General features: G+C 31.3%; 1 protein-coding gene across 1 annotated transcript in view; it reads left to right on the top strand.

Annotated features, from left to right (window-relative positions):
• LOC106465488 (dnaJ homolog subfamily C member 8-like) overlaps window positions 1-15687 on the top strand; it is a 25799-nt gene continuing 10112 nt past the window's right edge. The window contains exons 1-3 of the mRNA XM_013925716.2: window positions 1-78; window positions 8510-8611; window positions 12861-12917. Coding sequence (XP_013781170.1) covers window positions 13-78; window positions 8510-8611; window positions 12861-12917 — 225 coding nt within the window. The 5' untranslated portion in view covers window positions 1-12. The remainder of the gene's footprint in view (window positions 79-8509; window positions 8612-12860; window positions 12918-15687) is intronic.

Raw genomic sequence — 15687 nt, 5'->3', positions numbered from 1 at the left:
TTTTTCTGAAAAATGGCGGCGAGTACTGGTGGTTGTTCATCATCCTCAGATTCATTGTTTAACAATTTTTATGTTGAGGTTTGTGTAAATGAATAACTAACTTATTTCAGTTATTCTTTATGGCTTAAACGTATGTCAAAGTTAATGAAATATGTTTGTTTACATTTTATACTTAATATATTTAAACTAACAACATTTAGATAGCCCTAACGTAATTAGTTTAACTAACTTTTTAGTCTTAGCACACTGTTGTAGGATTTTTAATACCACACAGTACTTATATAATCTTTGTATTATTATATAACTATACAACTGACTTTTAGCAGATAGGCCTAGGGAAAGTAAAATCAAACATTGGGGTCTTCTACTAGGTTGGGTTTTTGAATTTTTACAACATAAGGAAAAGAGCCTACTAACAGCTATTGGTATTAACGTAAAGTGTTTAATAATAATAATTAAATATCTTGGATGACCATATTTTCAAATTTTAAAACTGGATTTCTTTCTTTTACTTTTAAGTTTTAGGGAAAATGATAAGCAACCAATTATGCCAGTAATAAATAAGGATAAGTGGTAAGATTATTATTATTTAAATTATTGCTGATACAGATGCCTTTTTGATGAGTGATTTTTATTTTTAAAAATATCTCAAGTTAATTCTTCTTGGTCAGGAGTTTGTTGTAAACTTCTTAGCAACTGTCATTCATCTTCACCCTTGAGTTAGTTTAAATAAATGCTTCACGACTTGAAAACAACCAGTGTTGATTATTCTTATTTTGTAATTTAACTGCTTATAAAAAATTTTGTATTTTCCCTGTGAGTAGCAAAACTTTTAATTGATATATGGCTGGCTGCTTGGTGATTAGCCAAACTGATTTGGTATCCTACTGCCAGGCAAAAAAAAAACAACAACCTTGGCTAAAGTATTAAACTACCTTCTGTTTTTCAGGAATTCCTCAAATCCCCTTATAGCCATAATAGACACCAGTGTGACAATATAGCTGTATTATCTATGAAAAGATGCATCATGAAGCATGGAATCTAGCAATCAGACTGGATCACCACTAACACTCGTCCTCTTAACTATGTACATTCTGTGTCTAGCCCTGCTTGATTCCCCAGCCATGTGCTAATCTTTGCTGACAACATTCTGATGTGAAATGGTAGAAGCTGAAATCAAAGGCAAGATGCAACCATCTCTAAGTAGGATGAAACAAAGGTGCATTGCCACAGGAATGGTCATCAATCATGCCAAAGCCATATTCTGTGCACTCAACAACAGACATGCTAAAGAACTAAAAAACATGCTAAACCACTACCATCTTTTTGTGGGCATTGCTATCCTTCTATAAGAAAAACAAAGTAATTTATGTGGTGTAACCTTTGACAGACAACTCGACTTCACCAGCCACATTAATACCATAATAACCAGAGCTACCAAAGGTATCAGTGCAATAAAAGTTGCAACAGAGTAGAAGAATGTCATAACCTGCTTATCCACACCACCCTGGATGTGCACTACTGATAATTAGGACGAGTGCTGTACAGATAGATGAGATTGAAAAGATAAATAACACTTATTTAAGACTTTCCACTGGATGTACTTCAGCCACCCTTTTCAAGGCCCTGTTACACCTCGCAAGCCTCTGCAGCATCACAGAACAACAACAGTCCTTACAAGCAAAATACTTTGCTAGAGACATGCAGTGTAAAGTCCTTTTTAATTAGGACATTCCCACTTCACAAAGACCCTGCTAATACGAAATAAGTTGGGGATGACCTAAAAAAGCACCCGAAGAGACAGTCATAGATGAAAAGGTGCTATACAGCCATTAATTGAGATAATTTACTACCAAATCTCAGGTTTACCTGTGTGGAATAAACATTTGGCTCAACTGAGATCCGTGAAAATCAGCCTAGACTGAAAATACAAAGAATGGGCATAGGGTGAAGCAGAAAAAGCCTATTAGTATCTGTTTATAGACTATGGCCGATAGTCATCTGTTATCGTAGCCACAGAAGGTCCTTACACCAAAGATGGTGAGAAAACCAAGTGGGCATTCATTGTCTTATAAAGCAACGGTATATTGAATAAGGCTTGTGGAGTATTCAAGTTTCCCAAAACCAGCATGAGGATGAAGCTGGAAGCTATTAAGAAGATTTTTCTCTGTAGTCCTGAGAGCAATGATGAACTACAAATACAGTGCCATCATCATAATATTTGTAACTAACTTACAGGTAGTACTGTTTAAAATCCAGAGTGGTTAGCTCCCAGGTGGATGGTGGAAAGCTAAGAAAAGATCATCACCTGGATGTATGTACTAGGCCATATGGGGGTAAAACTGTGCTAGGAAGCTGATAGACTCACAAAAGAAACCTCTTTAGGAAATCCAGCACAACTCTACCAGTGGTATGTTGACCTCCTGTACACCAGTAATGTGAAAGCAGCAATTATGGAAAGTCTTCGTCAAGATTTAGCGGGAGTGAAACTGCCACAAAGCAAAGTATCATATTGTAAGGGTAGAAAAAGCAAAAGATGGTGAATGATCAGAATACCACTGGGAAAATTGGTGAAAGAACCTCTTCTGTGTCCTACAGCATGTGTCTGTTGAACCCCTGGGGTTATCACCTAGTACCCTATTGACTATATAAGAATTTATGCCACTACATTTCATGGTGTTAGCAGGTGTTGTTAATAATAATGTCAAAATAATACTCATTAAACATGTAATGAAAGAGATTCTTAGTTCACATTCCTATTGATACTGAGGTATTGTGTGTGCATAATTTACTGAATTTAGGCAGTGCTTTGTATATTCTGATATAATTTAGTGGTTAGTTAGTTGATGAGACAGAGGTTCGAGCATCACAGGTAGACCTCACAGTCTGATTGTTAGTCTATGTGAATGAGTGCTTCAAGTTTTGTATTTGTATTGTATACAATAGAGGTTGTAAATGCCATTCGGTTCAGGTTGTAAAGCTTTTCAAATACACTGCTTCTTTTTTAACTTGTCTTAATCAAGAGTTTAGTAAGTTATAAAAATGCCTCAAATTATTCTTACACTTTGATAAGAACCTAACTTTTGGCTTTATAAAATTCAAGATAGCGATAACCTGGAATATTTTATTTTTCCAAAAAAATATGGCAAGCAGCTGAGGTACAAACCACACTTGTGATGGTCAGGTGTATGATTACGTTTACATTTCTTTGTGTTGTTTATGGCTCGTTGTTGTAAGTCTATGTTTAAAAGAAATTATATAAAGCATGACAACATTTGTAACGTGATCTATATTACAGACAAGTAATGTATACAAAGTTATTGTACTAATATGACCCAAGAGCACCTCTAAAATACTACTTACAATGTTATTATCAGTGCTTATTATGCATCCATCCATGACATTCCGGGTTCAACACAGCTAACTTTCTTATGCTTAATGTGCCTCATCCACACACACGTTACTTACGGTTTTACTTTAGAAACTTAAAAGGTGTAAAATTGTAACAATTCTAACCACAATCCTATTTCACCAACCAAATAAAACTGTTCATCTTTAATAATACTTTTTGATATAAAAAACTGTCTCAAAGGTGCTCCTCAAAATTTCCACTGTGGCTCCCTTAATTGAAATACAAAGCGATATGAGTCCTTTAAACTGCAGAACCTAGGAATAACTACTCTTTAGCTTGAATAAATATATCATACTTGGTACATTTTCTACACTTTCATTATTAAAATTTTTGTAAAATCCACACTTCATTTAAAGTGTTCAGATATTTGTTAGTAGCTACCATGAACACAAAATCTTTTAAAATAAAATAGTGTTTGAACTAAGATTCTTTTTTGTTGTTTACAGTAATGAATCTGTAAAGCTTCTATGTATAACAGTAAGTTACATAAATTTATAACTTTTGCATTTTCGTATTACAATAATTCAATTTAAAAACAACCTTTGGTTTAGAATGCAATCTTTATAATGATGGATTTCATTTTTAAATGGTTTGATCAAACACCGAAAAAAATCCCAGGTCTTTTTTTTAGCATTCATTTCCCCTTTTAAATTAAGATGAGGTAAATGGTTTACATCAAATGTTCATAAACCTGGTAATATTAGAAAAACACTACGTAATGTATGAAGTTTTATGTAAACAGAGCTAAAAGAAAACAGATGTCAAGTCATGTCTTGCTTACTGTTTTTGACAAGTTTTTGTTAAATTAGCCATTTATTTAAATTGAAATGGAAGATGTCTAGTCCACATTTTTACAAATGTAAATTTAAGTACTTTAAAATTCTTTGCAAGATTTCTATATATTAAGGTATTATATCATGTTGTTATTATTTTTTCAAAATACCAAATAATTTATCAGCTAGTTTAGAAAGGTAGTGAACATTTACTTGACAGAAGTTTCCAAATTATCCACTTTGGCTCACTTGTTATAGTATACATTTAATTCAGCTTTGACTGTAATGACTTTACTCTTGAACCATTCCCACAGAATTTCCTAGGTCTTCCTGTGGTTGATATTTTGGGAAATTCCTTTAAACTTGACCTAAAAGGTGTTTCTGAAGATGCACATGTAGAATAATGAAAGACTTTCTTTCTTGTTTATCTCAAGAGGAGCAATATTGGTCACAGTCCACTCTGGAATAATCACTGTCTGAGTTTGGGTACTATCCTCAATGAGGCAAATTGTCATCAGAATTAGTACTGTGTACATATTCAACACCCACTAAAACAAAGCTTATTATGTCATTGTAAAACTTTTCATTTAAATTAGTTATGGTTGAAATTCAGAAGCCTAACTTGTTTAAGCACTTACGACACTTAACTTTAGGAAGTGAGTTCATCTGAGAACATGGTTATAAATATTCTTATAACGAAAATATTCCTCATTTCTATTTTATTTCTGCTACTTCATGTATATTTTACACACAAAATATGTTGAAACTTGTGAGGGAAAATGTGAAAATATTTCCGTATTTTTACAGCTTGCTAATTAATTCCTCCTTTTCTTTTCCGGACTTTGTATTATTATTTTTATATAACTTTTATCTTTCAAGAGACTGTTTCAGATTTTACAAAAGATACAACAGTATTTATTACTTCCTGTAGTGTTCGTTACAGAGGATAGACATTTAAGTTTTCATTTATTACTTTATATCTTCATAAACAGTAGTTTTTGTAGTTGTAACTTGTCTGATAGTATGTAGTAGGCGGTGGCTTAATGAGTTTTCTTTGGTCAAGAAACCTGGTTGGAGAGCAGGGTTACAGTTTTCCAAAAAAAAAATGTATCTGTATCAGCGGTTCAAAATGGCAGCTGACATTTGTTTTTCCTGAGCAAGATATACTATATTGTTTATGTATCGTTACTTTCATTAACAGTATTGGTTATACTAGTTAGTATATTGAATGTTATTACTTTTTTATCTTGTTTTATATTTCATTATTACACTTTTATTATAAAGAGTGGTTTACATTGTAAACTTAAAATATGTAGTTAGGACTAACCTAAGGTTTCTAAACTGGCAGAACTTTATGAAATTTTATTGGGATTATGGCCGAAAATATTGTTAACAGCAAAGGTACCGAACTGATGAAACGGTACATTCTAATAGTTATGGATAAAAACTTAGGAAAAGTACTTTTAATAAGCTGTACTCATGGCCTGGTTGATTTTTAGTTTTGTTTTAAGTACATAATTTACTCTGATTGGAAGTTATTTTATCTGACAGAGAATACCAATAATTGCTGTATTTTTCCATGACTTACTCTGATTGGAAGTTATTTTATCTGACAGAGAATACCAATAATTGCTGTATTTTTCCAGGTTAGTAAAAAGAACTGTGTTGAATGTAAATTTCCCAAAAGTTGTTGATAAGATGCCACACAAAAGATTAGCTGAGAAAATCATGTTATTCGGACATTGAATTTTGGGATGCTTAGATTGGAAAAAGTTGTTAATTAATGAAGTCCAGTGAAAATGACCATTGTAACTCACGGAGGGCCTCGGGTGTTAGTGCTTGGACGTACCTTTGTTGTTGTTTTTATTTACATTAGTGAAATTGATAGAGACTTATTTAATAAAGCTTGAAGATGATATTAAACTCTTTAGTATTTCTAGCTGTATTGAAGATGTTGAGGTACTGCAGAATAACTTTGATTAATTGGTGAAATGTTTGACAAATGACCTGTAATTATAATAATGCAAGTTATCATAATTTTCATCATATATTTAATATTGATGGGAACTCACCCAATAGTGTGACTAAATAAAAGGATCTTAGTATAAGCAGTGGATAATCAATTAAAGCCATTGAAGATAGTAGCATAGCTAACAGAATTTTATAGTGTAAACTCTCTCACTACGGGCTCGGTCCCATTTTGTCCTTGGTATAGTTTTCATACTATAACTTTTCATACAGTATGTGTATCTTCGAAAAACTTTACAGAGTTTGAGTTTCTAATTCATTAGAAACTACAAACTCTGTATTTGGACTTCACAAACATTAATTTGAACCAAACCTGCACTCAGTATACCATGTGACACACAAAAATTTATATTTAGGATTTTTTTTTTTATTTACTTATAAATTAAGAAATTAATTAATGTACAATACTAACATTTGAATTATAATCTACAATTTGATGCCAAAATTATTGACATACATTCATAAAATAGTTCAATGAAATTTTGAATGTATGTCTACAAATATGATGACATGCCCTTTGACCACTGACCATAGGAAGATCTGTAGCAAGAGGGTTAAACATATTGATTACTAGTCAAAAGGGGTAATTATCTATACAAGTTACTAGTTAGGTCTCACTTTGAATACTATGTATGCTTCTGGTCTCCTTATCATATAAAGGATGTGGATTTATTGAAAGAAAAGGTGACTAGGATGATTTTGGCAATGGATGGGATGGATGCTTTACGAGATAGGTTAAGATCTCTGACTTATCTTCTCTTGGGAAAGAAAAGGGCTAATAGGTTACCTTATTAAGATTATCTTGGAGACTGATAGGATAACCATCTCTGTCTATTTTGTGTAGTTTTTTCATCTTCCCAGACATATAGGATGAGTAAATAAAATTTGTAAATCAATCTTTCATTTCTTAAAAATTCATTGAGTCCCCTCTTAGAATCCCATATGATGCCAACCTCCACTACTGCTGATAGCACTAACCCTAAAAAGTAAAATGTCTTAGCTAGAGCCTAGTCTATCGTTTCAAATCTTAAACTTGTCTCTCTTCTTCCTATTGTTTTCAGGACAGAGTAAAACGAAGTGGCTTTTAGAACTTCTCACACTTATTCCTATCAGTTTTAATTCCAGTGTTAAATAATCATACAGATTATAAAGTTTTGTAAGTATGAAACTAAATGATGGCATATCTTAATTTAAAAGATGATAATTGAGTTACGCATTTATGTTTATCAAGCTTGTGATAGATTAGCAAATTGTTGATAAACAGGTTGCTGATCTTACAAAAGTGACACTAGACATTATTTAGTAGTTTAAAAGAATAAATAACAGCTAGGATTTTAGTAAATTGTAATAATTAAATAAAAGCTTGTGTTTTATGCACATGTTCTGTGTAAGTAGAACCACATTAGCCCGTGGCTAGTATGTCTGGATTTCACAGTAGCCAGAACTCAACATTCTATCATTTTGGGCTATGTGGATTCTTACACCCTTCTGTAGTCCATATGTTATGTTTTCCGGTTGTTTCTATGTGAAATAAACATTTTGCACTAATAAATGACATCCATTTAATACATTTTTAGATGTATTGTCACTGATATGATGTGAAACTGCCAAAAAAAAACAAAAACTTGGTTTTATAGTATCACTAGGTTTTTAATTTTATCTAATTTTTGTTTTAATTGTTGTTGATATGTAGAGTTTCATTAGTATGATGTTGTTCTCATTCGTTAAAGCATTTTTAGATTGATGAACAAAAAAAGATGCATAATCTATATCACCCACTTGATTTAAAATCAAAGCTTTTGGAAAATCTTCCATTGAGTTCTATCGCATAATGGCTCCCTCTTGTGTGATATTTCGTGGTATCCCTAAAAAGTTATTTATACTTTTTACAGTTGACCCAACAATCATCTTAATACATAAAAAAAAAATATAGTTCATGTAAGCCAAAAATCTGAACCATGATTTGCCCCATTTGACACTGGCAAGTAGAAGTCTGCTGTCTATGGACAATAATGTAGAGTTGATGAATATAACACTAATGATTTATACTTGAGCTCTTTGGTAAGACTTAAGAAGTTTTACTGTAAGTTGACATTCACATTGCTGTGAAACCATATTCAGTTTCTGTAGTCCTCCTGTTGAGTAGCGTAAGAATTTGACAATTTATATGTGCCTCTAATTAATCAAAAGTCTACTTGGTTGTTATTCAACAAAGCATAATAACCAGTAGATAAGATGGACCATCAACATCACTAGATAACTTCTGGTTTAAATGGTTTTTGTTTTGTTTTTTAAGGTAAAAGAAATAGAGAAGAGAGATTCTGTCCTTACTCCTAAACAACAAATTGATCGTCTTCTCCGTCCTGGCTCAACTTACTTCAACCTTAACCCATTTGAGGTAGAGTTACGTAAAGGATTTTGTGTACATTTTAAAGACAATCAGTTGTGATTATAATAAAATCAATGTGATAAATATGTCCAAATGTTTATCTTACAGATTGTGATTCTCAGCTGTTTATACTAGAATAACAGATGTGTGTGAATTTGAAATGAAATACAAATATTAATCTGCATTACATTCTTGTATTTTTCAAGGCTGTACTACAGAATAATCAGATTTGTTACGTACTGTCCTCAACTTACACGCCTTAAATGATCCGGTAACTGAATTGCTTCCACCATACACAAAGTTGATACCTTTTTTTTTTTTATCTCCACATCTAACTTACAAGATAACATGCTTATGCATATATTTAAAAATATTAACATGATTCAGAATAAAATATTGTCTATCTATATTATGACTAATTCAATACCATTTGTTGTTTTTGTTTTTTACCTATCTTTTCATGTTATGCGAGTGAACAATTTCGTTTACTTAGTAAGTGTTAAAAAGTTAAAAGTATAATTAATCAGGTTTCGTCTGCCTTATTATACCTTTTACAGTCAAGTTTTGTAAAGAACCTGTTTCAGTCGTAGATGAGTGGAAACTCTTAATATAAAATAATTTTGAAGCACCTCATAATCACAAATTAAATTATTTTAACCATTTCACAGACTAACTATTTCTCTGGTTTGCTCATCACATAAAAATTTAGGTTGGGAAACAGCTTGATATTTTGAGAAGTTCAGAATGTTTTATATTTTTTTATGATATAAACATTTTTCTAAGAAACGTGATAGTATTTGAGGAGACGAGAAAAGACAATGTTATTTTTTTTCAAATTGTAATAAAGAAATGTACAAACAGTACCTTGCTTTTTCTTTGTATACTTATACTTTAATAAGAACCTTCAGATAAGTAGATTTTAATATCATTACAGAATTTACTTGTTTGCGTTAACCCTGCAAATGGTTGTTTCGTGCTTTATAAATACATACAAATCCGTTATTGTGGGATGAAATACATGTGCGGACATTAGAATACCAACTACATTCTCTTAGTTACAGTAACAAATTACATATTAAGATATAAAATTGGTAGAATGTGTTTTATGTTTAACATTGTGGGTATTTATTTTTTATTTTTTTTAAGTAGTACAAAGTAAAGTATATGTTTGGTATAAACTGTGTACAATATAGACAGTTGTGGAATTTAGTCCGACGTAATTGGCATCAGAAACAATGATGACACAGTGATTCAAACACCAACACTGTGCTCAGTCCTCTGTTCTACATGTACGTGTACACTATAATTATTTCAAAAGGCCCAGAAAGATGCGTAGAAATAGGAATGTCTCTTTAAACATAGGGATACGGAGGACGTGGCCACCCTTGTGCATTGAAGTGGCGCCTCTAGCCACTTGCCTCGGAAGTAAACTTGAGAAAACGACGCTGGTAACTACAGGTAAGGTTGACGAGGATGAATAGTCCTGTTGTCACAGGAAAACCGAAGTTATTCTAAAAGGTGCGAATGTATATTTTGTGTTTGTTTTATTTTTGTATCTGTTTATACACGTCTTTCACTTATTTATTATTCTTGTAAATACTTTTTTTTCTATCATTATATTTCATACAGTGATACTTTATTTTTGTAATCCATTCAGATATTTACAGAAATAAACAATTATATTTGTGTGGAAAATATAGATTAGTGTGAAGAAAAGTTGGTAAAGATGTTGATACGCTTGTAACATCAGTTATACTTTGCATAATATTTTTGTTTATAAGATAAGATGAATTCAGTAGTTAAAGAACACTTTCAAATTATATGAAACATACTGATGTTGTTTGTTTATACCATAATTTTGTATTTAAGGTACAGTTTTATGTGAGGGTGAAGTTTATGGTAGAAGGACACTTAGAATAAAGTTATGAAATATACCGATCTTCCCACTTTTTTGTACAGGATGTAAGAAAAAAAAAACAAACAGTAAAGTCAATCTGGAAATAAATTATGTACTATAGATAAGTTTTAAATTAATTCTGAGTGTGCTTTCCTAGTGTAAGATTATGGATTTTCAGAGAGTGAAAATGGGTGAAATGACATATTGAAGGCAGCCATTATCTCCCGAAAAATAAACCTCATCAGTAACTCGAGAAATTATAAATTTTTACATCTGTATACCTATTCAACAGAGATTTAAAAGAATCTCAATGGTTAGAACCTTATTAAGTATACTATTAACAGAGCTGGGTGATTAATGGAATTTGCTAAATAATTAATTGTCAGTCTTAGTTAATCTGTTATTCTAACACAAACCTAATCTTCACGTTTTCAGCTTTTTTTATTTTTGGTAAAGATGTTTTTAATCCACCCATTGTTTAAATATAATAAACAGCATTGGATACAAGAAGTTTTTTAAAATTGTAATCTGTTGTACGTGTGAATTTATCGTGTATGCAATGCAGTACAAGACTTGTAACAAGGTAAAAATATGGTTAATACTGTACTGTTTTTCCCACAACTTTTCACAAGACTATACTAAAACCACTGAATTTTTGCTGGTAAAAATATATATTACTTTGTGACATTGATTATAAATCAGAAAGATATTAGATATAATAGTGACTATGAGGTAAAGGTTAGCACAAATTATATATACTTTGTTCTGATGATTGAGATTATGATTTTATGTGAACACCACTACATATGGGATCAAGCACAAGTGTATATATATACTGTACAAAGAGAAATAGACTTAACAGAACGTGCAACGTTTTAGAGGTAGAAGAGAATATGATTAGACATTATATGCTCAAAACAATATTCTAATATAAAGTGAGCTGAAAATTTATTTTGAAACAGAAAGAATGCTGATTGTACATATTTATACTTATTAAACATTTTGCTATGTGAGCACTCGCCCTGTGATCAAAGAGTTGAGGGTTCGGGATGTGCCGTTACACCGCGACTCAAATTGAGGGAAGTAAGAGGTGTGATTTACAAACATGACAGACACTGTACACGTATAGTTGTTATACAAGTTATAAATTACAACATAACACAATGCAAAACAAGTAATTTTACATCTCGTAAAAAATTAGGGACAGCAGCTTTTCTGTATCTCGTAAAGAAACAAATATAACTCTCCCATGTTTGGTGGCACTCGGAATTGTACCCTCGAGTCATAAGAACCCCCTCCCTCACCTGGCTTAAAGCTAAACAAACTTGAATTAATTAAAAAATAATAACGAGAAATCATAATGACAATGTCCTGATTACTTGGATAGTTGGAATAGTCTAAAATAGTAATAATTAGATACACTAATTAGTTGATTATTTTTGTCACATTAATCAGTAATTTCCCATTACCTTAATTGGTTTAACTTAAGCTTATAAGTAATCAGTTATATCAATTAACCAAGTTAATTGCCCAGCTCTAACTATCCATTAAGTTAATATATCTAAGACAGAAATATTTATTTCAAACTAGTTTTAATGTGGGTTATCAAAGGTTTTATTATTATTAATAACCTTGTCAGTCTAGGTCACAATACGTATGTAGTCTGTATTTTTATTTAGCAATTTTTGACGTAAATCAGTAGGAGGTAAACATTAAATATGTTTGTACGTAGATAATTATCATTGAGATTAGCAAAGAGCAATTTAAAATGGTTAAAGCATTTTTTACTTATTTGGAAGTTGGTAGCTGAACAACATGAAGAAAATTGAATAAAATGTCAAAAAAATTTTAAAAATGTAGTGAAGTCATAACATATATATATATATAATTTCAACCAGTCTTTATTAAAATTCATCAACATTTTACGAATAGTCCAGAATTGAGCAGATATATTGACATTCCGTCCTGTAGCTTGTACACCATTCAGAAGATAGAGAATTTTTATGAACTGGTGAATGTTTAGTGTTCAAAGTTAACATAAGTTTTGAAAGAAAATTAATGAGACTAATATACAAATTCATATGTAGTTCTGATAATTAAAATAAAAGCAATATCTAGATGTATGCCGTTTAAGGTCTCTAAACGTAAGTATATAAATGTTCACAGTTTTTTTAACCAGCAGGTACGATTTGTATGGGGTACTAGTATAAGGTTGCTGGACTTTAGAGGTATTTCTAAGTAATCATGTTTCCTTGAATATGTTGTATGATACAAGTTTCATCAATAAAAATGATTATTTTTTTAAACGTTTTTTCGGTGATTTTGTTAGTTGAATATTCAGAATTAAGGTTGATATTTCAGGTTCTACAAGTGGAACCAGAAGCTGTTTTAGATGATGTAAAAAAACAGTACAGAAAGGTAAAACTATGTTCTTATAATAAATCTTTTATTTAAAACTAAACATGAATTTAGACCGGCTTCTCTATAGAAACCTCGGTTTATTTTATTATTAGATATTATTTACAAAGTACAACTGACAGTTTTGTAAGTTACTGGGAAATAAAGTTGGACATTTTATTTTAAATATATGATAATGTATTTAGTAAAACAAAAATATCGAACCTCTTGCTTTTTAGACCCATCTTTGTTCTATGAAATACAAACAATATATCAGAGATTACTTACTTATTAGTTAAACACTTATTTTATAAACGGAGATTAGTTAAACATTACTTCTTTCTAGGTCAATCCTTCTGTTTAGTAGCATTCAGCACACTTTTTTTCAGTATCAGTGTAATACTAACAGGTATAACTACTAGTTCCTGCAGAAGGCTATTGGCCCTGTGACCTTTTCTGGAACTGTCTGACAGTTCTATAACAATGTACTCATACTTGACATTCAATAACGTTCACCATCCATGAGAAAAAGGATTTGATTGAAATTTTAGTTTACAACTGAGCTGTCATCACAGCATTACATCACAGAGTAGGTTTTATTGAAGTATTTCTTTGTAGACGCAGTTGTCAATAAAAGTGCCTTGCTTTTCTGTTGCAACACTCGTGAGATTTTCATTAAAGAAAAACTAATAAATTTTTTTTAAGTTTGTTTTTTGATTGTTTTATATCTGAAACATATCATTTTCATGGAAATTTCAATTGTTTTATTTATTGCTCAACTGTAAAAATATTACCCAATTATGATTGGTGATGATTCGTGAAATAGTTTCCGAGAACCGAGTTTTGGACGTATACATCGCAAGCTCCATTATAATAAGATTGTATCTGGTGTTTTCTCTTGTCTACCACACACACTGTCACTAACTCGGCAGTATAGAGTAAAGTGAAATCCAATATACGTAATACCATGTTGAATGGCCCTCTGTAAAAAGGTTTAAGCAATCTATTATCATTTTTTGGTTTGCCAACTCAATACTGTTATATGTTTAACCAGTTTAACTTTTAAATTCATAACCTTCCTTTCCACACGTGAAAGTCGCTACTGATTTACTTTTCCAATATCTAAATAAAGCTACCTTTGTACAAGACATTCGTATATGATTCATCCATTTTATTTTCATCACTGCCACCATTAGTGCATGAAAAATGAATAAACTTTAACAATGCTTGAAGCCTCTTGAAATGTAGTTGTGCAAAACTATATCGATGAGACATTATGATTTTTACTTCACATTGATACAATAATGCCTACAAACTGAAGGTTTTAATTTCTTGAAAGTGGTTTTTGAATTAGTTTTTTGTTTTCCTTTTCTTGTGACAAAATATTGACAACTATAAGGTACAATCATTTTTTACTAGAGCATCTTTCCCATCAAGAAAGGAGTGTTTTGTTTTCAATTTGAAGCTGATTTTATTATTTATTACCTTTTAAGTCGTACAGCTAGTTCTTGTTAGGCCCAGTACCCGGTTACCATTTGTTTCTTAGTGTTAATCTTAAGTAATACTTGCATGCAGTCCACTGCACATTCTTTTTTTTTTTGTCTATTTTGATTAAGTGAATCACCTACAACTTTTGAAGCTTTTAACTATATGTGAAACATGTTACAGCAAACTCAAATTTTCCCAAATTACCAGTTCTTTTAATAAAAAAATATTTAGTGTAGAAACATCTTATACTAAGACGATTACACGAAGTGTGACAAATTTAGAAGGTCCAAGGTGAAATACAGTACAATTTTCTTCTTGAATATGACATTAGGGATTGCTAAAATAAGTGCTGTTAAAGTTATGCATTGTTTGTTTCCGCAAGTTTTACTTATGGAGATTTAATTTTTTTCTGTGTCTGTTTCTTTAATTGGTGAAGACTGTTCAAAGTTATTCCTGTAAGATATGAAGGTGTAATGATACGTTTGCTGAAGCACTTTTTATGTCATAAACAAAACCACTTTAATTTTTGAAATTTATCACATTTAATCAGTGTAGCAAGCTAACTCCATTTAAAATCAGGAATCCCGGTAAACAAGGTGATACAAGGATTTTTTTTTAATCTCTGTCAGAACCTATCTAACCATTATTATTGTATGGTAATATATTAAAGATGTGTGTTATGGTTACATGACACCATCAGATACCATGTATTCAACACTGGAAGCTGTACTTTTATATATATATATATATAGAAAGTTGACAACGAGATGCCATATACCCAGGATGGCAAATAGACGGCACACGTGTCAAACATGACTCGCAGTGAAATTTTGTTCGCTCACTGAATGGTCAAATAAATGAATAAATACAGTATTTATAAATATTCATATAACCTTGTAACTATAAAAATTAATAAAGTGTGGGTATGTGTATATGTATACCATATTAACCCTAATTAATGCAAAGGGGAGGGCGCTAGTTATAGTATTTGTGTAGTTCCGGATTCTATTTTTCACACGTGATTTGTCGATTTCAATGCTAATGAGTGTGTGTGTGTGTTGTTTTTTGTTTTTTTCAAATCAAAATTGTGGTAATAAAATTGGATTATAAGTTGGATTATCATTGCTGTCACACAAGGTAAGCTTTATAAAAATACTGGGGGGTGTTAATAAGGGGCATTACGGTATAAATATATGGCACACTTGAAAATATATTACACTTCTTATTTTATTTTGGCCAGCCAGTTAAAACCTCTTTGCCATTCCTGCCATATACTATGTGTAAAAAAAGTAGTAAAAAAAAG

This window comes from Limulus polyphemus, unplaced genomic scaffold, assembly GCF_000517525.1.
Source record: "Limulus polyphemus unplaced genomic scaffold, Limulus_polyphemus-2.1.2 Scaffold1960, whole genome shotgun sequence".
NCBI classification, from domain to species: Eukaryota; Metazoa; Arthropoda; class Merostomata; order Xiphosura; family Limulidae; genus Limulus; species Limulus polyphemus.
The sequence above is the reverse complement of the archived record's forward strand: the minus strand, read 5'-3'. Positions and strand labels throughout refer to the sequence as shown.